The sequence below is a fragment of the Mobula hypostoma genome, chromosome 12, assembly GCF_963921235.1.
Source record: "Mobula hypostoma chromosome 12, sMobHyp1.1, whole genome shotgun sequence".
Taxonomy (NCBI): Eukaryota; Metazoa; Chordata; class Chondrichthyes; order Myliobatiformes; family Myliobatidae; genus Mobula; species Mobula hypostoma.
The window spans coordinates 56,889,137-56,913,136 of record NC_086108.1 but is presented as its reverse complement, the minus strand read 5'-3'; the positions used below and the strand labels follow the sequence as shown (position 1 = coordinate 56,913,136).

The 24,000-nt window shown below is 41.3% G+C and overlaps 1 protein-coding gene across 2 annotated transcripts in view; it reads left to right on the top strand.

The window, feature by feature from the left end:
- The first annotated feature begins 1,301 nt into the window (after positions 1 to 1,301).
- The window catches only part of LOC134354830 (SERPINE1 mRNA-binding protein 1-like), a 36,361-nt gene continuing 13,662 nt past the window's right edge, over positions 1,302 to 24,000 (top strand). For both annotated transcript variants that reach the window (XM_063064185.1, XM_063064184.1), the window contains exons 1-2: positions 1,302 to 1,668; positions 19,195 to 19,351. In XM_063064185.1, coding sequence (XP_062920255.1) covers positions 1,416 to 1,668; positions 19,195 to 19,351 — 410 coding nt within the window. In that variant the 5' untranslated portion in view covers positions 1,302 to 1,415. The remainder of the gene's footprint in view (positions 1,669 to 19,194; positions 19,352 to 24,000) is intronic.

Here is a 24,000-nt window from a genome sequence, read left to right as displayed (position 1 = left end):
TTCTGAAGGCCTACTAAGCTTCTGAGCCGCATGCTTGGTATATTAAATAACAGCCAGTTGTGAGACCCCAAGAGCGGGTCTCATTCCAGCAAAGAACCGAAGTCAGCGTGTAATTCCAGGTCGGGTCTTCAAAAGAAAGGGAAGACTAGAGATATTAAAGATAGAAATAGAGCTGTTTCCAAAGATACAAGCAAAGGAGTCGCTGTTAGGCACCATTGTCTCCTCAGCTCCACCATTGTCTCAGATGTTGGTCCTGCTGAAGGGGTCTCAGCCCGAGACATCCATAGATTTTTCCCATAGATGCTGCCTGGCCTGTTGAGTTCCAGCAGCATTTTGTGTGTGTTTCTGGGATGTTGTCTTGTCTTACCAACTCTAATTATTCTACTGTTGAGGACCCTACCTGGGGTAAATAGGTCTCCAAGCAAAACCCTGTTATGCTATTGCAGTTGCATTGCAGTGTTTTTTTTTGTGTTATTAAAATTCCTGGCTTTTAAGTTTGCGTATTGTTTATTAAAACTGAAAACCAAGTAGGATGTAGGTGTGGTAACAATATTGGACTAGAGTCCATGTATAGGGTCAATCCATGGTTACCCATATGATGGGCAATACATTAAGATACATGACAAGACATGGCAAGATTTTGCTATACTTCTTGCAGCCAAGATGGCAAATTCTGGAAAGGAAGGTACACGGACATCATAGTTGATAAAGGAAGCTATGCCACTGCAGGTGACCATAGGTCGCTGTTTGTGCGCTCGGTAGAATTCAGTGACACAGTTGCATAGGATGAACTGAGGCCACTGCGCTTGTTTCCCGATCTTCTTGACAAAACGCACACCCCAGGAGATGGTTGACAATCTCATCCCCATTGCAGCGGGTTCAGCAGATGCTGGAAATTCAAGCAACATACATCAAAGTTGCTGGTGAACGCAGCAGGCCAAGCAGCATCTATAGGAAGAGGCGCAGTCGACGTTTCAGGCTGAGACCCTTCGTCAGGACTTCACTGACTGAGAAGGAACACTTCACCACCAGAGTCTTTGGCGCGGTTTCAAAGTTCTAGACCCAGTCCCCGGACCGCGAAAGTGCTCTCCGCTATTCAGCAGGACATGCGGCGCGCATCCACAACGTGCTTGGCAGGGTTGCAGTTGCGCATCGCCGGGGCTTTGCAACAACAAGGCGATGCACGCCGGGGATTGTGGTGCCGCCGGGGGTGAGCGCCAGGAAAGTGCCGAGAAGTGGGAACTCCATCTCCCGTCGAGCGTTGCGGTCCGGACTGCGCGAGTTCGCCCGGATGGCGCGGCCCGTCATGCAATGCGAGCAAGAAGACCGTCTCTAACCGGCCATTTTAGGCGGATCCGATCGGTTCCTGCAGCCTCGCAGCATCCGAACGTAATCCAACGTTCAGGGGGCCCATCATGCCCGGGAACTTACAGGAAGGCTTCGGCTGTGTCGTGACCAATCGGTTCGACCAACTATTTGATGATGAATCCGACCCTTTCGAGATTTTGAAGGAGGCCGAGATCAAGAAAGACAAGAAGGAGAAAGACAACAAGACGGCAGTCTCCAAGCAGCAGCCCAAGAAGGAGTCTCAGAAAGATAGGAAGGTGCCCGTTACATCCAGCGACAGTAAACCAGAGTCTCAGGCGCCTGTGACCTTGAGGAAAGAAGGTAATACGAGCTCCCGCCGTGCTCTTCCGATCACCCTCGTCACTTGAGGCGGGATGTAGCAGGCCGCGGGCTCAGCCCCGCTCACGGCAAATGTCAGCCAGCCAACCTCGTGTCGGGGAAGCGTAGGGAGCTGCCCCACTCTAAATGTGCACCGGGCCGGTCGCCCGCACTCACCCCAGGCCTGCTGAGGGTGGGGTGGGTAGGGGTTGTGGGGCTGGTCTTGGAAAGTCCGCGTGTTTCCATTTGTCCAGTAAAATTAGGTCTGGTGTTCAGGATTACAGACGAATACCCACGCCGCTCTAAATTTAGGAACGAGTCCATTTTTTTTCAAATAATAGATCAGAAGGTTTGCAATACTCTGCTAGTTGCTCTGAAGCAGGCTTGGGAGCTGATTAAAATAGCTCCTTCACACCTCATAACTTCACGCCTCAAGCAGAAGCAGTCCTTGATCATTTACCTCTCATGCTTACTTTATTTCGTTTTAATTCGGGAAAGGTAATTTGTGGAAGCAAGTTACTTTTAAAGAATAATCTAGTTGAAGTTAGTGTTGTAATTTATAAAGTTGTAAAGCCAGAAGGAGCACGTGGGTGACGTGTAGCACTCTGTGCACATACTCGATTTAACAGAAATAACTATTCAGGTTTGCTCTGAAGCTTGTACGAGCTAACGTATTGGTTCGAAATAAGGTGCACCTTTTCCTACACTTTCAATTATGGACACTTGAAAGTAATGGCCACCATCTTGTTTTAGCAACCATGTTTTCTGCTCCATCTTTTAGAATTAATGCAATGTGTTTTCCGAATAATATGCATCTTGCCAGTCTTGTCCTATTCAAATTAAAGTTATTGCACGTTTACTAAATGCACATTAAACGCTGTAATCTTAAAACTCGTTTTAAGTGTGTATGGGATTTTAGAAACTTAATGTGTTGTATGCATTGCCAAATATGACTTTTGCTTTTAATCCCATCATAGGATTTGATTGTTAAAATAGTCTTCTCCATCTAAAGTGATCTAAAAATAAGTGTATTCTTGGCATCAGTTGGAATTTTGCTATACATGTAGAATCGGTGGTGTTAAGCAAAAAGATCTGAGTACTGCTAATCCACTATGTCAAATAGGGTGACCCTCCTGGGATCCTGTCAGCTAAAATCCTTGAGTTCTGATATGACAACCTGAGATTCAGAGGAGCTCTTTATACTAATTATTAGATGCTTATTTTAAATTGTATCTTTTCTGTGGTATATTTTTGCTATGAGCTAGGGTTTACACTAGTGTAGATTGTTAATACTCAAGTATAGACTTGGAAGTTTTTCAAGCAGTCAACAGAATGTTCATTGTTGGATTTTAGTTCTGTACAGTACTGTGCAAAAGTCTTAGGCATTCTAGATTAAAAATGTTTCAGATGTTTATTATGTCTTCTGCATCAGTGTGCCAGCAATAAAGAGCAAATATTAGATTTCCAGACATTCATTTTCCAAAATATTAAATGTTGTCGAGAAATCCTTGTGTTTCATTAAAGAAAGTAACATTAAGTAAGAGACCACTTTTCAAATAAAAAGTTGATTCATTTGTAGGTATATAGCTGAGTGCATGATTAAACAAAGATAATGAACAGGTGCTAATGATAATGAGATATGAGCTGAAAGAACTAAACTGAATAACTAAAACAGAAACGGGTGTAGAAAGAATCAAACTGGGCAAAGAACAACCAAAAAGTGAAGATGTGACAATTTAACCATCAATTCTTACACCACGGCAAGAGTGAGCATAGCAATAAGACACAAGGTCATCCTACATCAGTAAAGTCTGCAAGTAGAAATTTCGTGGCTGACTGGAGTTTCCAGATGTGCTGTCCAAGCTCTCTGAAGAAGCGCAGAAAAACGGGCAAACGTTGGAGACAAATGCAGTGGTCGACCACAGAAACTAGAGTGTAGCAGATAAGAGATGCACCCAATTTTCATCTCTTCTAAATTTGAAGTAGTGCAGACTACTTTTAACTCTGAACTCTCAGAAACCACTGGAACCCAAGTACACTCCTGCAATCTAGAGAAGTCTTGTTAGAAGTAGTCTTCATGGTAGAGATGCTGCAAGAGCCATGCCTTTGAAGTAGAAACAAGGCCAAGAGACTTGCCTACTCAAACACAAAGACTGGGGTGCTGAACAATGGTGGTAAGTGCTCTAGACTGACAAGTCAAAAATTTTCAAGGAGTTCTGCGGCAGATGGTATGGCCTCCACAGAGCCCTGATCTCAACGTGATCAAGGCTGTGTGGATTACCTGTTGAGACAGAAGCAAACAAGATAGCCAAAGTCTGCAGAAGAACTGTGACAAGTTCTTCAAGATGTTTGGAACAATGCGCCAGGTGATTTTCTTATAAAACTACATGACAGTGTACCTAAGGGAATTGATGCAGTTTTAAAGGCAAAGGATTGTCACACCAAAAAATGATTAGACTTGGTGTTTTTTTTTTAACTGTTTATTGCTCTTGATAGTTTTAATATTTATAAACTTCCCATTTCATTATTTTTGAAAGCATTCTCTCTTTAAAGTTTTTCTTATACATGTGCTTAAGACTTTTGCATAGTACTGTACACAGTGGCCACTTTATTAGGTACATCTTGTTAATGCAAACATATAATCAGCCTATCTTGTGGCAGCAGCTCTGTATAAAAGTATGCAGATATGGTTTATGAGTGAGGCCAGAGGAGAATGACTAGGCTGGTTCAAACTTGCAAGAAAGTGACAGTAACTCAACCATTCATTACAAAAATGGTGTGCAGAAGAGCATCTCTGAATGCACAGCATGTTGAACCTTGAGGTGGATGGGCTACAGCAGCAGAAGACCACACCAGGTTCCATTCATATATGCTAACAACATGAAATGGGCTACAATACAGTTGAAGATGGGAAAAACATTGCAAGGTCTGAGGAATCTGGGTTTCTGCTGTAACATTGTGTCTCCCCACTTTCTGCTTTCTGCAGGGATCTTTCCCTACACGAATCCCTTGTCCATTCGCCCTCTCCACTGATCTTCCTCCTGGCACATATCCTTGCAAGCAGAACAATTGACACACTTGCCCCCGCACCACCTCCCTCAATACCAGTTAGGGCCCCAAAAAGTCCTTCCAGGTGAGGTGGCATTTCACCTGTGAGTCTGTTGGGATCATCTACAGTAACTAGTGCTCCTGTTGTGCTATGTCAGTGAAACTCGACACAGAATGAGAAACCGCTTCACTGAGCACTTACGCTCAGTTTGCCAGAAAAAGCGTGATCTCCCAGTGGCCACCCATTTTAATACCACTTCCCATTCCCATTCAGACATGTCAGTCCATGGCCGCCTCTACTGTTGTGATGAGACCACATTCAGGTTGGATAGCCTCCAACCTGATGGCATGAACATCAATTTCTCAAACTTCAGGTAATGCCCCCCCCCACCTCCCTCTCACTTTCCCTCCTTATCACCTCCCTCTGGTGCTCCTCCTCCTTTCTTCCATGGTCTTCTGACCTCTGCCATCGGATTCGCTCTTTTCCAGCCCTATATCTCTTTCACCAATCAACTTCCCAGCTCTTTACTTCGACCTCCCCTTCCTGGTATCACCTATCACCTTGTGGTTCTTCCTCCCTTCTCTCCCCTCCCCACTTACTTTCTGACTCTTCTTCTTTCCTTCCAGTCCCGATGAAGGGTCTCTGTCTGAAAAGGTGACTATACTCTTTCATAGATGCTGCCTGGCCTACTGAATTCCTCCAGCATTTTGTGTGTGTTGCGAGTATCGTTTAAATGCCCCTGTGTATTGTTGCTGACCATGTTCATCCCTTTATGACCACAGTCTACCCAACTTCTAATGGCTGTTCCAGTGGGATGACATTGACATGCCATGTCATGTCACAGCACGTCATTGCAAGTTGGTTCCACAGGCATGATGAGTTCAGTGTACTTCAACAGTCTCCACAATCACCAGATCTCAAACCAATTGAACACATATGGAATGAGAGATTTGCAGCATGAATGTACAGCCCATAAATCTGCAGCAACTACATGATACTATCATGTCAATGTGGACCAAAATCTCAAATGTTTTCAGCACCTTGTTGAATCCATGCCATGAAGAATTCAGGCTTTTTTGGGTGCATAGGGGATCCTACCCAGTACTTGGAAGGTGTATCCAATAAAGTGGCCACTGAGTGTGTATTACCATAAACGTTTTTGCTTTGATCACCTACCGTCCAAAGTCTTCTGATATTTCACATCCCCATGTGGTAAGGATAGTAAGAATCACATTAAATGCAGTTTATATACTGCAGAAGTGTTTGGGTATTTGGAAATTGACTTTCTTGCTTGTTTTCTTCCATGTAAATTTGCCATGAGTTGTAGATTTTGTGAAGGTATTTGCTGTTTATTTTATTCTTGAGGCCCACATCTGAGCACTAGGATCTGAAATTTTCAGAAATGCATATTAGTAAATTTAATGGTGTTCTTAAGTTATTGCAAAGTTGTCTAGGAGTGCATTGGAATTTTTTTGAAGTTGAGAGAGAATCATTTCAGTTTGTTTCACATGAGCTTTTACTTCCATTACTGGGTTCGCACAGTACTTTAAACCATAGTTTTTTTTTAAAGTTTTATTAAGAAATTAGTGCACAACCACTGCCCAGACTGGCAAAAGGTTCAATACCCAAATGTGCGATTAACATCCAGCAGGATAGCTAACATGATAGAGAAATGGTTATTTTGATCAAAGAACCTTTGGAATATCTTGATGGTTAAAGACTAATAGATTTATTTATTATAAGAGCAATGTTAAATCTTTTACAGATTTTTTCCCATTTTGATTAAAAGATGGCAGCTGAAAGAACATGAAACTCGGGATGCATCTTCACGTGATGATTGAGCTGTTAGCATTCTGAAGTTATTATTGTGATGGCACTTTTATCTAATTTGATGTCTAATTTCAAGACAGACAGTAACCCATTAACTTGGAACTCCAGTGCAGAAGGAGCATGCAGTCAAAGCCAATGAAGATGGCTACAGAATGGATCTTATGATCGGGCCAATTTCAATACCTGAAATTCAGCTCCAAAATTACTGTACTTCCCTGTGTCTGCAGATAGGTCTGTCCCAAATCCAAGAGCAGTTGGTTCATTCTGATACACCAGCACTTAAACTTAGCCACCTTATATCTCAACTTTTCTCCACTGACTGCAGTACAGGCCTGAGTTGTAAAAGTAAATGTAGTCTATTCACGTTAAGCCAGTAAATTCAGATAATCACAGTTAAGCATTTGTGTTGCAACTAATTTGTCTACATGCATCATAATTTCAATGCTACGATTCTTGAGTGAAAACAGGCTAGTAAAATTATGTCAAGGAAAGATGCATGCAAATTGTGTATTTTATGCATGGCTTCTTTATTTTGTGAAGCTGTTACAAAAGAGTTGACAGAAGAGGCACTTGTTCTTTTGCAGATGTAGCTGAAAATGCGAGAAGTGGTATAAGCAGAGCGACATGCCAATAACTGGTATGATTTTGGAAGTGGGAAATAGTTCATACCATGTTAAATTGATCACCATATATTAGGGCTTTTACTCTTGTGTTTCTCAAGGATTACATTTAAATGCTCTGAATGCTTGTACTGCAAATTGCACTCGGGAAAATTGTCATTGGTAACATGACCGGCATGTGGTTCTAGCCAATATCCCTTTGGAGAGACAACGTGGCGATGTAGATGTAGTAAAGGATTAAAATGTTAAAAAATAATCATTTTTAATATTTCTATGATGCTGACAAGGCCTGTGCTTAATGCCCTTTTGAGAAGGTTGTAATGAATCTGCACCAAGAATTGTTGCCACTTTTTAATTGCATTGAGAGATTTGTGTATACTCATTTGAATTTAGACTGACTGAATAGTTGCCAAGAGGCAATTTCTTTCAGTGGGGAGTTCAAAGCAATAGATCAGACTCTTGAAATGAAGGCTGGGCTATTGGGGTCCAGATGAGAAATTTATCCTTTAAGACTTCTCAATTTTCTGTCTTGGGATGATTGGTCAGTTGTGAGATTAAAATTGATTTTTGGATCCTGAGGGGATTGGGAGATGGGATGGGGAAAATAGACTTTAGACATGGATTAATCCATAGTCTTTGTTACTAACAAAGCAAGCCTGAAGTACCATATGGTCTACAGTATTTTTGAGTAGTTAACCAAAAACTTTTTAAGTTGATGCTGAGGGGTCCTTGAGTAAAAGTTCTAGTTTTATCTCCCAGTGAATTGGAAATAGTGAGTAGTGCTTGGTTTCATTGACCAGCTGTCCTGTGGTTAGGTACCACAGGTTAGGGATTTACTGTCATGGGAATCTTTGAATTGTGGTACAGTACTTTTTAGTTGGAATGGAGAATTCACAGGGTGAGGAAGAAGTAGGAAAACCAACCTTTCTGAACTTGAGATGCAGCAATATATTTTGGCATGTTTAGTTGTATCTAAATGACAGTAGGATTGAATGTGTAAGTAAACTGGTGTGTCAGTTGCAAACAAGGTGGCTGTTTTGTGCTGGATGATGTTCATTGGGTTGCAGAAAAATTATGAAGTCTTGAAGTCTTCTGGTTGGTCTCTTTCGCCAAGGAAAATTGAATAAATGAGAAGAATTTAGTTCTCTGATTTTATGCACCATAATTAAGTCTTGACCTTCTGAACAAAATCTTTGGTTTAATCTTTGCTCATAGCCAAAAATGAGTGTTTGTAAATGTACAGTGAAATTTCATCTTTCCAATAATTTGATTAGAGCTCTGCTGAATGTGAGCTATGACTTGATTTGTGTAGTATTTGTGATCCCTTGTGTGCAAAGCAACTGAATTTTGGGCCTTGTGGAACTTCAAGTTGTTAAAAATTTTACAAAGATTCAGTGTACATTTATTAGTGAAGAATGTATAAATTATACGACCTTGAGATTTGTCTGCTTACAGGCAGCTGCAAAGCAAGAAGCCCAAAAGAACCCAATTTTAAAGTCCAACCTTCAGTGTGCAGAGGAAGAGGAAAAAAACACAATCATGCAAACAATAGAAGTGAGCAGCAACAACAGCATTGTGAATCGAGACCCTGGATCCAAATTCCCAGAGCTGCCTGGAGTAGGCCCAAAGTTTATCATATTACTGGGGCAAAACACTGCAAAGTTCACAGACGTGAAGCACAGCAGCCAGGAGCTGTCTCAGGCTCAGTGTCGCGGAGAGAGGAGTGAATATCGCGGGGGAGCCAGCAAAATCAGCCTGACTCTCGACAACCCCCCCCCCCCCCAAGTCTATCTGGGGCAGCGTTAAAACTGACTCGTACCTCACATTAGGACCTGGGCTCTGCAGCGGTGAATTGCTTCCCGCCAAGCGATTGGCTTCAGGCCTAGATTTCGCTGCCGATGAAGCCATTCTCCAAATCTTGCACTGGATTTGTTGGATGGGTATTGATACTCCTCTGCCTCGACTTCTCTCTAACTTTGCTCGTGCCATCTGCGTCAATTCTGCAGTGCACCAGCAGACCTCATCTCTCGAATTTGCTTCGCCTTCACTTGCCTTTTCATTACTTGCAGTGATAATTTACTACAAAAAATGTTACTAGTAAAGTTTTCAGTGAAGTTTTTTTGCTCTTGAACTACCAGTAGTGCCATCTTAAACCAGAAGAAAAATCTTGTTTATGTCAGGATGCAGTTTTGGGTTTTTTTTAACCATTCTGCCACAGGTCCTGAGGGGTTCCCCCCCCTTTTTTGATCAACATGTAGTGCGGGACTTCAAAAGCTATACTGATATACACGAAAGACGACATCAAACACACTGCTCTATCAGAGCTTCTTGTAAAGTGTTTACAATTATTCAGTTGAATAAGGCAGGTGCAATTTTCTCTCAACAAATCTGCTTTATTTTAGATACAGTATGGAGTAGGCCCATTCAAACTGCACTGCCCAACAACAGCCCCTGATTCAACCCTGGCCTAATTATGGGACAATTTACAATGACCACCTGGTACACCTTTAGACTGAGAGGAAACCGAAGCACTGAGTTCCATGTGGGGGGCATATCGTCTCCATACAAATGATTGTCGGAATTGAACTCCACCACAGGCCATAATGGAGTCCGGCTAACTGCTGTGCTATCGTGCACCCACTTACTGCCTCCAGTTAGTACCATCCAAATGAAGGTTTATTCTATTCCTTAATGGGTTACTAAGATTTGTCCAACACTGAAGTAAACTGGTTTATAATTTCGTTTATCACTACTTGGAAAAAAAATGTTTAGTTCCCCTACTGTGGCCACAGGGGATTGAAAAGTTATTGTTGGAAACTATCCAATTTCCTTTGTAGGTTCCCAGATATACTTCATGGCCTGAAGATTTATCCACTCTTAAAAGCTCACTCCTTAAAATGTTTATTCTATACTTGATCTAGCCCTGGGAAACCTACTATCCACTAAACCAATCAGCCTTGCTATTTTTTCTTTTATTTTTGCTACAATACAATTTTTTTTACAATACTTTTTTTCTCACAATACAATATTGGCATTGGCCCTCTTGTTAATTCATTTTTTTCAACAGATGTATGCCAATGTTTAGTGTTTTCATATGCAAATTGCCTTATTTATCCCCAAGAAGAAACAAGAATAAGTTTTTTTTTAAAGATATAATTTAATGCTATTAGAATGTCCTGTGTTTTAGTAGAACCCATAAATTTGTAGATAGAAGTTGAGTCGGCAATAGCTTCAGCTAACTAGGGTTAATTAAGTTACGAGTTGGAATGGCAGATGTTGTGGGGTCATAGAGTCGGAAAAGTACAGCATAGGAACAGGCCATTTGGCCCACCTAGTTTATGCCAAACTGTTTTAAACTGAGTAGTCGTAATGACCTGCACCTAGACCACAGCCCTGCATATATATCCCTCCCATCCAAAATTCTCTTAAACATTAAAATTGAGTTCGCGTGCACCACTTGTGTTGGCAGCTTGCTCCACCCTGAGTGAAGTTCCCCTCATGTTCCTCTTAAACATTTCGCCTTTAACCCATGATCTCTAGTTGTAATCCCATCCAACCTCAGTGGGAAAAAGCTTGCTTGCATCTACCCTATCAACACCCGTCATAATTTTGTATACCTCTGTCAAATCTCCCCTCAGTCTTCTGTGTTCCAAGGAATAAAGTCGAAACCTATTCAATCTTTCCTTGTAACTCAGGTTCTCCATTTCTGGCAACATCCTTGTAAATTTTCTCTGTAGTCTTTTCAACCTTAATTCCATCTTTCCTATAAGGTAGGTGACCAAAACGGCACACATGCTCTAAATTAGGCCTCACCAATGTCATAAATAACTTCCAACATAATAGCTCCTCACCTGTACTAAATACTTTGATTTATGAAGGCCAATGTGCCAAAAACTTTCTTTAGCACCCTATCCATCTGTGACACTACTTGTGATGAATTATGAACCTGTATTCCCAAATCCCTTTGTTCTACTGCACTCCTCGGTGCCCTACCCTTCACTGTGTAAGACTTACCCTGGTTGGTCCTCCCAAAGTGGAACACCTTGCACTTGTCTGCATTAAATTCCATGAGCCATTTTTCAGCTCATTTTTCCAACTGAAACAGATCCCTCTGCAAGCCATAATAGTCTAACCAATCTTATGAAAACTTGCTGATCCAACAAAAAAGCATTGTGCATAGCACTGATCCTTGTGGCGCTCCACTGGTCACAGGCCCCCAGAAAGACTACCATCTGCTACTGCTGGCTGGCTTCTCCCACAAAGCCAAGGTATAATCCAGTTTACTACCTCATCTTGAATGCCAAGCAACTGAACCTTCCTGACCAACCTCCCATGCAGGACTTTAGTAGACAACATCTGCTGCCTTCACTTCATTGACTTCCTGGATAACTTCTTAGACCTAGCATGCACAAAGCCATGCTGACTATCCCTGATCAGTCCCTGTCATTCCAGTTGCTCATTTATCTGGACCTGTAGAAAACCTTCAAGAAACTTCACCACTGCTGATATCAGGCTCATGAGCCTATCATTTCCTGGTTTATTCTTGGTCTTTCTTAAACAGTGGAACAACAATTAGCTATCTTCCAATTCTCTGGTACCTCACCTGTCGCTAAGGATGATTTAAGTGTCTGTTAGGGCCCCTGCAATTTCTGCACTTGCCTCCCATAAGGTCCGAGTGAACACCTTGTCAGGCCCTGGAGATTTATCCACACTAACTTTTCTCAAGTCTCCTCTGTAATATGTATAGGGTCCATGACCTTGCTGATACTTTGCCTCACTTCAGTAGACACTGTGTCTGTTTCCTGAGTAAATACAAATACAGAAATATCCACTTAAGATCCGGGCTCCATTTTGATCTCCCAGAGGGCCAGTTTTTTCCCCTTGCAATCCTTTTGTTCTTAATATACCTGTAGAACGCCTTGGAATTCTCTTACATCCCATCTGTTAGGGCAACCTCTTGCCTTTTTACTCCTCCTGAATTCTTAAGTATTCTCTTGTATTTCTTGTACTCCATAAGCACCTCATTTGTTCTGTCTGCCTAAACTTGTGATGCACCTCCTTTTCCTTAACCAGGGCCTCAACTACTCTTGAAAACCAAGTTTTCTTAAACCTGTTATCTTTACTTTAAGTGGGCCTTCTACCTGACACGTACACCTTCCCTGACCACATTTGACGAACTATCCCAAATAGTCCTTTTACAGTATGGGAGTCCCAGTCAATATATGGAAAATTAAAATCACCTATTAAAAACCTTGTTTCTTGCAGTAATCCACGATCTCTAAAAGTTTATTCCACTAAATCGAATGCATTGTTGGGTGGTCTATAATATAGCCCCATTAACATAGTCATACCCTTCTTATTTCCCAATCCTCAGTTCCACCCGAAAAGCCTCACTAGACGAGTTCTCTAGTCTATCCTGATTGAACACTGCTGTGACATTTTCCCTGACTAGTGCACCACCCCTCCCCCTTTAATCCCTCCTGCAACTGTCTCACTAACGGCTACAATATCATCATCCTCTGAGCTTATCTGCCTACAATACTACTTACTTCGAAATAGACACAGCTCAGAACATTAGTTGCTCCATGCTCAAGTTTTTACATCCTGACTTTGAGGTCTAACATCTGTCTCCACAACCTGTCCACTATCTGTTCTGACACTCTGGTTCTAATACCCCTGAAACAGTAGTTTAAACCCCCCCCCACCCCATGCAGCACCAGCAAATCTTCCCACTAAGATATTAGACCCCCTCCAGGTCAGCTGCTAACTATCACTTCTGTACGGGACAACCCTGGAGATTCTATTATAGTCATAGAGAGGTACAGCACAGAGACGGGCTCTTTGGCTCATCTAGTCTGTGCCAAACCATTTAAGCTGCCTACTCCCATTGACCCTGCACACCACTATTCCTCTACCATCCATATACCTATCCAAATTTCTCTTAAAACATTGAGCTTGCATGCACCATTTGTGTTGATAGTTCGTTCCACACTCTTATGATCTTTAATGTCCTTTAACTCAGCACTTAACTCCCTGAGCTCACTTTGTAGAACCTTGTCACTCTTTCTACCTTTGTTATTTGTACCTACATGGACCATGACTTCCGGCTGCTCACCCGCCCACTTAAGAGTGCTAAGGGCTCGATTGAAGATGTCCTGGACCCTGGCACCCGGGAGGCAACTGGGAATCTGGGAATCTCATTCCCGTCTACAGAAACTCCTTTCTGTTCCCCTGGCAGTTCGGAAGGGTTCTGTTGGGCTGCTTTTGTACTACTTACTAATAAATTGAAAAATATTTGAAATAACATTTTTTAAAAAAACACTCCCTAGTAGAAGTCTGCACTGCATTCAATGGATACTGCAAGCTATGCTTTACCTGTTATTTAGCAAAACCAATGGGTCTATATTAGTGGTCGCCAACCTTTTTAAACCCCAAGATCCTCTACCTGGGCCTAGTGAAAGGCAAGATCGACCTACTAAATCGTTTAGACACACACTTGGGCAGAAAGGACCGGAAGTGGAGCCCACAGCCCCGGAAGCAGTCTCCCTTTGTAGGCTGCTTTCCGTAGCGGGAGTGTTGCTATGTTACCATTATCTTAAATGGTATTACTTATTTTTATAATGCTCACATTAGAACACCTTTAATTCTATGTTTCATTATTTAATTTTATTTCAACACGAAAAATAAATGAATAAAAATTGACTGTTGCACTCAGTGTGATGACTGGGGCTGAATACTTTCTGTTAGTTCCCTGAAATTTGGCTCATAACTACAGACAGCCAGTTTGAGACCGTCTGTGAGGTGTCTGTCAGTAAGACAGCTCCTGTACTTAGATTTAATAATTTTCATTTGAATAGACCGTTGATTGAATGTTGAATATGCCACGTTTTTCAGGTGTTTTGTATTGGTAAACTGTTACTGAGACACTAGTGTAAGTTTCAGAGGTATGCAAGCTAATGACACCACTGTTTTTTGTTTCCCAGTTCTTTTACATTTGGGGAATGTTGAAATTTAAAGGGGGAGAAGTGTTGTAATGTGAGCATTATAAAGATAGGTTGATGCCGATTAGGATAATGGTGATGTAGCGGTGCTCCCGCTGCGGAGAACTGTTTGTGGGGAGAGGTCGTTTCTGGGGTTGCGGGGTTTTGCTTCCGGTCTTTTCTGCCTGGTGCACATTTTTCTTTTTTTTTTTCGGGATCTACTGGGAAAGTCTCAAAGATCAGCCGGTTGATTGCAATCGATTGGTTGGCGACCACTAGTCTATATCGTTGTGTAAGGGAGTGAGTATTGTGTACTTGGGTTTTAGAGCTCTACTCAATTGGGTAAGTGAAGATTGTGCATGGACCTTCTGAATCAGGATCTTGGTATATTAAAAGGGGAAAAGTCAGTTGCTTATTGTAGATTCACTGATTTATTGTTAATAGTGACACAAGTGCATGTGATCAATTTTGTAACTATCTCAGAATACGTTGAAGGTTGTTGGATTCTTGCTAAAGTTTGCTTGCCATTTAATCAAATCTGATTTGTTGATTAAATGTTCAAGGTTTTGCTGCATGCAGACACAGACTGAAGAGGTCTGAATAGAATAAAGTGCAAAAAATATTTGGGTTGTGGGCATCGTTGGAAAGACCACCTTATAATTCATCCTAATTGCTCTGGAAGATGAGAACTGAAGATAAGTTGCAGGATTTTTATCAAATGAAGATCACTGAAACAGTTGAAAATGGTCAATCCAAAGGGCTGAGTATTTATAATTGTTCACATCCACTTTGCAGTCTGAGCAAAATACAGTATCTTGAATAAAGTGTTCAGACTCCACATCTATTTTCACATTTTACTGTCTCATTTTCAAATTTTAAAATGTATTGAAGTAAACAACACACAAAATGCTGGAAGAACACAGTCCTGGTGGCATCTAGGGAGAAGAGTACAGTTGATGTTTCATGCTGAGACCCTTCATCAGGACTGGAGACTGAAGGCTCTTGGCTGGAAATGTGGATTTTGTGGATTTCTTTTCCAAGGATGCTGCCTGGCCTGCTAAGTTCCTCCAACATTTTGTGTGTGTTGCTTGGATTTCCAGAATCAGCACATTTTCTCTTTTTTGTAATGGATTGAAGTAAATTATTTTTTTAGCTGATCTACGAAACATAATGCATCATATCAAATCAAAAGAAACATTTCAAAACCAGTCAACAGTTTACGAAAAATTAAAAACCAAAATTGAGGCTGTAAAAATCTTCACCCTCTTTTAATTACTACACTTAACTTTCCTCAGGTGTAATCTATATACTAAAACTTTCATGCTGTTTGTTTGTGACGCCCAGTTAGTGCAAACGGTGCATTACAGCAGCACTATTTTGGGCTAAATCGACTTAAAATGCGCTAACTTACAGAATGCAGGCAAAGTTCAGGGTTATATATTCGTATAAAATTGCTCACTTGCCAAAATCAACAGCCCAGTTTTCACGAGAGCCGCTGTGAGCCATGATGGAAACTGCAACGTGACACCACGACGCATGCGCACGGCCTGCCCTAGAAACAATTCACGATGCTCACAGCAGCGTCACCAACTGGAGCAAAAGGGCAGGGCAGTTCTATTTCGAGCGGTCACATTCTGCTAATCACCATCAGCATGTGCAGGATTGGGACAGATCAAACTGACCCACCAATAAGAGATAATTAAATCTTACTGTAATGATGTACTTTTAGACACCCATTAAACCCTTTGCTGCAGTCAAAGGACAGCGGTGACTATATCATGTCCATTTAGGACAGCGCCAACCACGTTGTCAGAATAATCAGCATCCAGCATTAGGGTAAAAAAAAATGGTCAGCCTAATTATGTCGTGTGGAAAGAGAAGGGGGACACTAAATGTCGTCAGGAAGCGGCCAGGGCCGCACGACTCCAGGATCGAAGAGTCAGGACAAAGAAGATGAGGGATGGAGAGGGATGCACATGTCCAAAATGACAACAACTGGCATAGAAGGAGGAGAGATGAAGAGACAAAGGAGCTGAGAAATGCACGTCTCCAGGATCAGAGACAAACAGCAGAAGAGACGGGGGATGAAAGGGCTGCATGTCTCCAGAATGACAAAAACAGGCACAGGAGGAGGAGGGAGGAAGAGACAAAGGAACAGAGAAATGCACGTCTCCAATATCAGAGACAAAGAATAAACAGCAGAAGAGATGAAGAGATGGTGGATGAAAGGACTGCACGTTCCCAGAATGACAACGAGAGGCACAAGAGTGGCAGATCAACCAGAAATGATGCCATCAAAAGTGTCCTTCGTTAAACGAAGAAGAGCTATATTTGCCTTGTTACGAGTCATTCTTTAATAAACTGAGGTTTTCTTCAACTTGCAAAGCAATACCAATAGCATTCGGGAGAATTTAATGTTCATTCTGGTCACATCAGACTGCACTACCCTTCTCTCAAAGGATGCCCCAACGGGTCACCCTGTTGTCTAGTATACTGTATTATTTTACCAACTCACCCAATTTGATGTAGAAAATCGGAGGATCACCTGTTTGTTAATGAACTCGTAAGAGTAAATACCCCCTTTCTCTGAGGTTCAATAGTATGTAGATTTTCAACAGAGCAAACCAGAATGAAGACGCATGAGTATTCACTTGGGCTAGCACAAGTGAAGGTGACTGAAATATCTGGGGTGCCATTGAGCACTGAAATGAGATGCTTGGCAAAGCAGTCACGCAGTCTTCATAGTGTCTCCTTTTGTAGTGAAAATCACGCCTTTGTTACTATGTTTGCTCTTTGAACTTGCACATTGTAGCAACTGCAGTTGACGTGGTTTGGGGAGTCCTTGGAACGTGAAGTATTGCAAATTTATCAGTTTGTGGAGATATTTGGGGATTTAATTTTTTTAATTCTGCTGGAATACAGTTCTAAGAAGCAATTGAACACAACTAATTTTGAAGAAATTGAAGTGATATCCTTTAAATTATTCAATTTAATGACGCCTTGGAACACCTATTTGATAAATTGTCATGATGGATTCTGTTTGGTCGTTCCAATTTTTTTCTGATCTTATCTATTGATTCTCAAAAATATTCACCCAATTCAACAATCCACTGGAGCAGAAGATTCTAACGGTTATCAGTCTACTCACTGCAGTTATAAATAGCCAACAATTTATTCTGAAATTGCATCTTCCTACTTTTAGACTCCAACTGGAGAATAGTTTCCTATGTGTACATCACAAATGTTTCAATGCAATCTCTTCTCATTCTGAGAGTTTGTGAATTTGTGGCTATCATCATCTCTTCTTTCATGAAAGTCTAGTGCAGTGGTTCTCAATTTGTGTCCATAGATCCTTTAATGGTATTGGCCCATAGCATAAAAAAATGTTGGGAACCTTTGGTCTAGTGGATTGATATTGCACAAGTATATATTCAGTGGCCACTGAATGTGTTTGTGATGTTCCACTGCTGTAGGCCACCCACTTTGAGGTTTGAGCTGTGTGTTCAAAGAACTCTTTAACGCATGGTTATCTGAGTTACTGTCACTTTCCTGTCAGTTTGAACTGGCCTGGCCATTCTCTAACCTCTGTAATAAACAGTGTTTTCTTCCACAGAACTGCCACTCACTGAATTTTCTTTTCACATCATTCTCTATAAATTTAAGGGACAGTTGTGTATGAAAATCCCAGGAGATCAGCAGATTCTAAGATACTCCACCCTGTCTGGCACCAAAAACCGTTCCATGATCAAAGTCACTTAGATCACATTACTTCCCCATTCTGATGTTTGGTCTGAACAACAACTGAACCTCTTGACCATGTCTGCATGCTGTTACACATTGAGTTGCTGCCACATGATTAGTTGATGAGATAATTGCATTAAAGAGCAGATGTACCTAACAGAGTGACCTCTAAGTGTGTGTTCATTGGCTAGAGAAATAAAAATGGGTGCTTCTGATAAGTGTAGCTTTACCAAAATCATAATTTTTGCCTGCAACAGGCACGAAATGCTGGAGGAACCCAGGCCGATCAGCATCTATGGGAAAGAGTACAGTCAATGCTTTGAGCAGAGACCCTTCATCAGGACTAGAGAAAAAAAGATGAGTCAGAGTAAGAAGATGGGGGAGGGGGGAAATCACAAGGTAATCTGATGGGAGAGGACTGAAAGCCATGGAAGAAAGGGGAAGACCACCAGAGGGAGGTGATAGGCAGGTAAGGAGTAGAGGTGAGAGGGAAATGGGGATGGGGGCAGGGGAGGAGAGGATTACCAGAAGTTGGAGAAATTGATGTTCATGACATCAGGTTAGAGGTTACCCAGACAGAATAGAATGTGTTTCTCTGCTATCGTGATGAGGCCACACTTGGGTTGGAGGAGCAACAAATTATATTTCTTGAACTACTTCTGGTAACGACTCCCATCCCCAACCATTCCCCATTCCTATTTTCCCCCTCACACCATATCTCCTTATCTGTCCATCTCCTCCCTCTGGTGCTCCTCCCCCCTTTCTTCCATGGCCTTCTGTCCTCTCCTATCAGATTTTCTACCTTCTACAGCCCTGTATCTCTCTCACCAATCAACTTCCCAGCTCTTTACTTCAACCCCCCCTCCTTCCAGGTTTCACCTATCATCTTGTATTTCTACCTCCGCTCTTCCCACCTCCCTACTCTGACTCCTCCAGCATTTTGTGGTGTGTTGCTTGGATTTCCCGCATCTGCAGATTTCTCTTAATTGTGATTGGTATTTTATACTGCAGTCCCTTGCAATAAAGGCTAATTTGTGAACAGCCTTTCTAATTAATTTTAATTGTATGTTAACTTTTATCTTTTATGAATCAGCATAGACAGATCTCTGCAACCTTTAATAGCTTCCTGATGTTTGAAAATAATGTTTTTCTGGCAAATAGTTAACATTTCTTGTGCTATACTTTATTAAAGAATGACAATGTTGCATTGCATTGTTTTGAGATTTAGATGTGGTATCATTTAGTGGAATTGAAGATCGCTTTGAGGTTCCGTATTGTAAGATTCACTATTTACAAACTTGTATTTTAGGGGTCAGGAGAATTGGTAGGAAGCCTGAGCAGCAGCATTCTCAAGGTGAAGGAAAACCTGGTGAGAGGAGACCAGATAGAAGACCACAACCCCGCGACCGACGTTTTGATAGACCTGTGGAAGAAAAAGCTGATGGAGGCGAATTTTCATCTGAGAAGTATGTGTAAGCTGGCCATCAATAAGGGTCAATGTGCCTTGTAGGAGGAAATATTTACTGCTATAGGATGAGCCTTTTATTAGGGCACTGTTAAGTTGCCTTAATGTGCTTTTGTATGGCTAAGATTGTTTAAGCTATACACTTGTACTATAAAGTGATTGGGGAAAAATGCTTGCCAAAATTAGGTTTCAGTTGACATTGGGAAGATTTCTGCTATTTTCTGTATTCTCTTAAAGATGTAGAATATTCAATGTAAACCATTACAAGTGTTGGGGCTTCTTTCTGATTGTGCCACATTTGCAAATACATTATTAGCATGACTTAAAATGCAAGTATGTACAGCTTTGGAATTTTGGAGGAGGGGAGTTCTGTTTGGAAATCTGAATTTGACCCCTTTTCCTTAGTGGCTAGATTAAATTATACCTGAATTGTTACTTTGTTCAGTATTAATCCTTATTTTAAAAGGGATTGGTGAATATTGATATGAGCACTTGTGTATAACAAGTTAATGACCATTAGAAGGATCTTGAACTGCTGAGTGAGTCTTAATTTTTTTTTAAAATATAGTATTTGTTCTCAGGATTTTAATTGCAAATTTTATCAACATAAGGTAAAGATATTCATGTAATGGGTTGTGAACTGGAAGCAATCAGTCTCATGTTTAACTAGATTCATGTGTGTATAATTTATTTGCTTTCAAGAATTATTGATAATATATTCATAAGTTGTCATGAAGTCTTGATCCTGGCTGGAATTTAAATAGCCATTTATTCCAAACCGTTAAGTTGCTGTTCTTGCCAAATGCACTGCATTTGTTTTTCTTTGCTGCAGGAGAGCCATGATTTTCTTTTTGCTGGCATTGCATTCTTTTGTAGTTTTGCTACTTATTTTTATTACTGCTTTTTTCCTTTGCTTTATCAATGGAGCCACCTAGAAGCTGTCAGTGGTTTCTGTTGGGTTTAAATGAATGAATCCTACAGCTAGTGCAGAATTTTAGAGTGGATTTGTTTCTCAGTGCAATGGAACTACCAGCAAAATTATGTACTGTTCCCTCAATTATCTATGATTTTGTAATATGTATAGCATAGTTCAGTTTAGAGGTTTCCCTACAGATATTATCCTTTTATTCCTGCCACAAGCACAGGTTCTGCAGTGAACTTCAGTTGCATTCATCAGAAAGCAGCTAAATGAGTCCAGGCTTACAATTATGATTATGAAGACACGTAGTCCTCTTTTATTGTCATTTAGTAATGCATGCATTAAGAAATGATACATTATTTCCTCCGGTGTGATATCACAAAACACAGGACAAACCAAGACTGAAAAAAACTGACAGAACCACATAATTATAACAATAGTTACAAACATTGTAACAATACCATAACTTGATGAAGAAGTTAGCAAACACAGTAAAGTTCAAAGTTTCTCAAATGTCCCACATCTCACGCAGGCAGGCAGAAGGAAGAAAAACTCTCCCTGCCATGCCGACCACAATTCGACTCTGAGTCATCTGAAAACTTCGAGCTCTGGTCAGCTCTCCGACACCGAGTACTGAGCACCATCTCTGTCCGAACAATTCGACGACCTCGGTCGCCAAAAGCAGGCAAGTCCGGGGATTTTGAGGCCTACCCTCCGAAAGATTCACAGCTACACAGTAACGACAGCAGCGAACGGGCATTTCAGAAATTTCTCCAGATGTTCCTCTGTGCTTTCACGTCCATTCTCCATCAAATCAGAATTGTCCACGGCCCCTATTTAACAGATACGATATCATTTTCACTGGAGAGCTGCGCACGCACAACGTGCCACCATCTTCTCCTCCTGCCTTTTGAAATTGATTTGAAATACTAATATCATCCATTTAATCTCACTTCTTGGTGAGGCCAGTGCAATCTGAGAAAGATTGGTCGAGTTTCTGGGTAGACCAGCAGGTAAGAATAAATTGGATAATTGTTCTTAGTTTGGGCAAGTAGCTTACAATACCTGAATTATTGTACAAGTGTGATTAATATAAAATAGTTTCAATAGGTACATTTAATGTTAGAGAAATGTATACAATATACATCCTGAAATTCTTCTCCGCAAACATCCATGAAAAGAGTGCCCCAAAGAATGAGTGACAGTTAAATGTTAGAACCCCAAAGATCCCCCCCTGGAAGCCCCCACCCTCACGCATAAGCAGCAGCAAATCAAGTCCCCGACCCCCCCCCCCACACCAGCAAAAAGGCATCGGCTCTCCCACCCCCCACCCCCACCGAGCTCTCAAAGCATGCAGCAAAGAATCAATAGAGACAGATTTGCAGTACCCCCAAAGATCCGGTATTCGACATACCACAGGTGCTCCCTTTCTAATAAGGGAAAAAGAGGTGTCTCTGTTTCACAGCGAGAGGGGAGACATAACAAAACAACTTGCTGATTTGTGTTAAAAGTCTGTTGCGTCACTTCTTCCAAGCTCTGTGCCCAAAGAACTTGTGTCTCTTTGGCACACAGCCAGCTCGCTGCTTATGATCTTCCATCTCCCAAGATGCTCAGGCAGTGGCTGCACCGGCCTTGAATCTGCCCACCTCCAAAACCACAAAAATCCGGCACCTTGAAGGCGTGCTAGTGTTCCAGGATGCATCTTGGCTTCTCTGAAAGTGGCTGGTCGTGAGGCCCTGAAAGTGGGTCCCATTTCCACAAAGAACCAAAGTCAGCGTGTACCCCCAGGTCAGGGTCTTCAAAAGAACCTTGAAAAGGAAAGAGATATCAAAGATAGAAAATAGAGCTGTTTGCGCGATGCAAGCAAAGGTGTTGCCGTTGGTGCCATCGTTCTAAGCTCCGCCCAAAAAAGTGAGGTTTGTTAGGTGGTGAGTTTGTTGCTCTTAAATATTGGGGAGCTATAGATAATTAAAGTCTGAATGACACCAAATATTCAAACATGCTGAGTTAGTTTTTCCAGAATGTAGACCAGTGACTTGAAGTTGCCTTAACATACATGAGTAAGCAGTGTTGCACTGATGTTTGAATAGTTTCAAATTCCGTCTGGGCATAGCTGAGGGAATGCATGTTTGTAACACTATTCTTCAATGAATTTAGTATCTGCATTTCAGCTAAGTAGGATAACCAAAATTGTAAATAGGATATCATAGATTGGGGGACCACTTTGTTCAACACTTAGGCTGCATCCACAAGAAGCGAGATTTCTCGGCCAACCATTTTATTTCCTGTCCCCATCCCTTTCTGACATGTTGGTCCTTGGCCTTTCCCTTCTCCTTCCCTCCTCTTCAATTCCCCACTCAGCCTCTTATCTCCTCTCCCGTCTTTCACCTTCTGTCCCTCCTTTCTTCCACCTATCACCTCCCAGCTTCTTACTTCATTCCACCCATCTGTCTTCACCTGTTACCTAGCTTGTCCCCCTTCTCCCCCCTACCTTGTTCTGCCATTTTTCCCATTTTCAGTCCCAATGAAAGGCTTCTGCCCAAAATATCGACTGTTCATTTCCATAGATGTTGCTTACCTAACCTGCTCAGTTTCTGCAGCATTTTGTGTATGTATATGTGAAATTGTAAAACTGCAATTGTCTATTTTGCATATTCCAGTGGTTTCATATTAGTTGTAGATTTGAAGGTGCTTTTAGAATGAATGTCCATTTTGTCTAATTATTCTTTGAAGTGAGTTTTTTTTGTTGTGGCATCTTAACATGTACACAGGTTTCACGGGTTTGTGGTGCATTTTTTTAGTCATTAGCAATTCCACATCTGAGAAGTAATGTTTAGAAAAACTTAATGGACAAGTGGTTTACTGAAGATTAGTTTTAACCTTCAGGTTTTTCTCCATAAGAATCCAAACACTAATAAATTCTGTAAGAAATTCATGAAAAACCCACTGAGAAAGGGTTGGAATTTTTATCAGACATGTAGCTTTCTCTTGAGCTCATGTCTGCTAAATTGTGCATTGGGGAGAAAAGACAGGATAAACTGATAGAAGGATATGCATAAATTAGGAATCTATGGAGCTCTAATTGAAGTGACTACTGTTCTATGTTACAGTTGATTATTTTGTGTGGGTGTTACTTGTTCACTCAGTGTTCTGCCTGCAGAAATGGATTAGAGTAGGACTGAAGTTTTGCAATCATGAGGGCATATCCCCAACTGATAGAAAAGAAGGACTTTGGTGAAAATGGTGGGCTGAGGACAGTGGTGTTTGGTTGGAAGGAGATCAGTTGACCAGAAACATTCGGCATGGACTGAAGGGCCTGTGGCTGTCCTGTAGTGTGTTATATAGACTTGAAATTTGGACCTGCATGTCTTACATGCTGTTCCAAAAACAATACTTTCCCAACCTCCTTGTTCTTAGTCTGTCCTTGATGAATCCAACTCAAAGATCGCGGCAAGAGGCAGTAAAATTGCATTTAGCTCTACTGCAGTGTGTGTAATGTATTACATTACTGCTAATTTAAAGTTGGTCTTAAATAGTATTCTTTATGTATGGCCTTGTAGCTCATTTGATTGTGCAATCTGTCCCTTCTATTGCATAGTAATGGCATTGCATGGAACACCATAGTTGATTTAAAATTCAGTAAAATTCTAATAATCTGTCATTCTTGGAACCTTGGTTGTTGACTAGGAGCTTAACGCAACAATGTGCTTTTTATTTACAATGTTACAAAG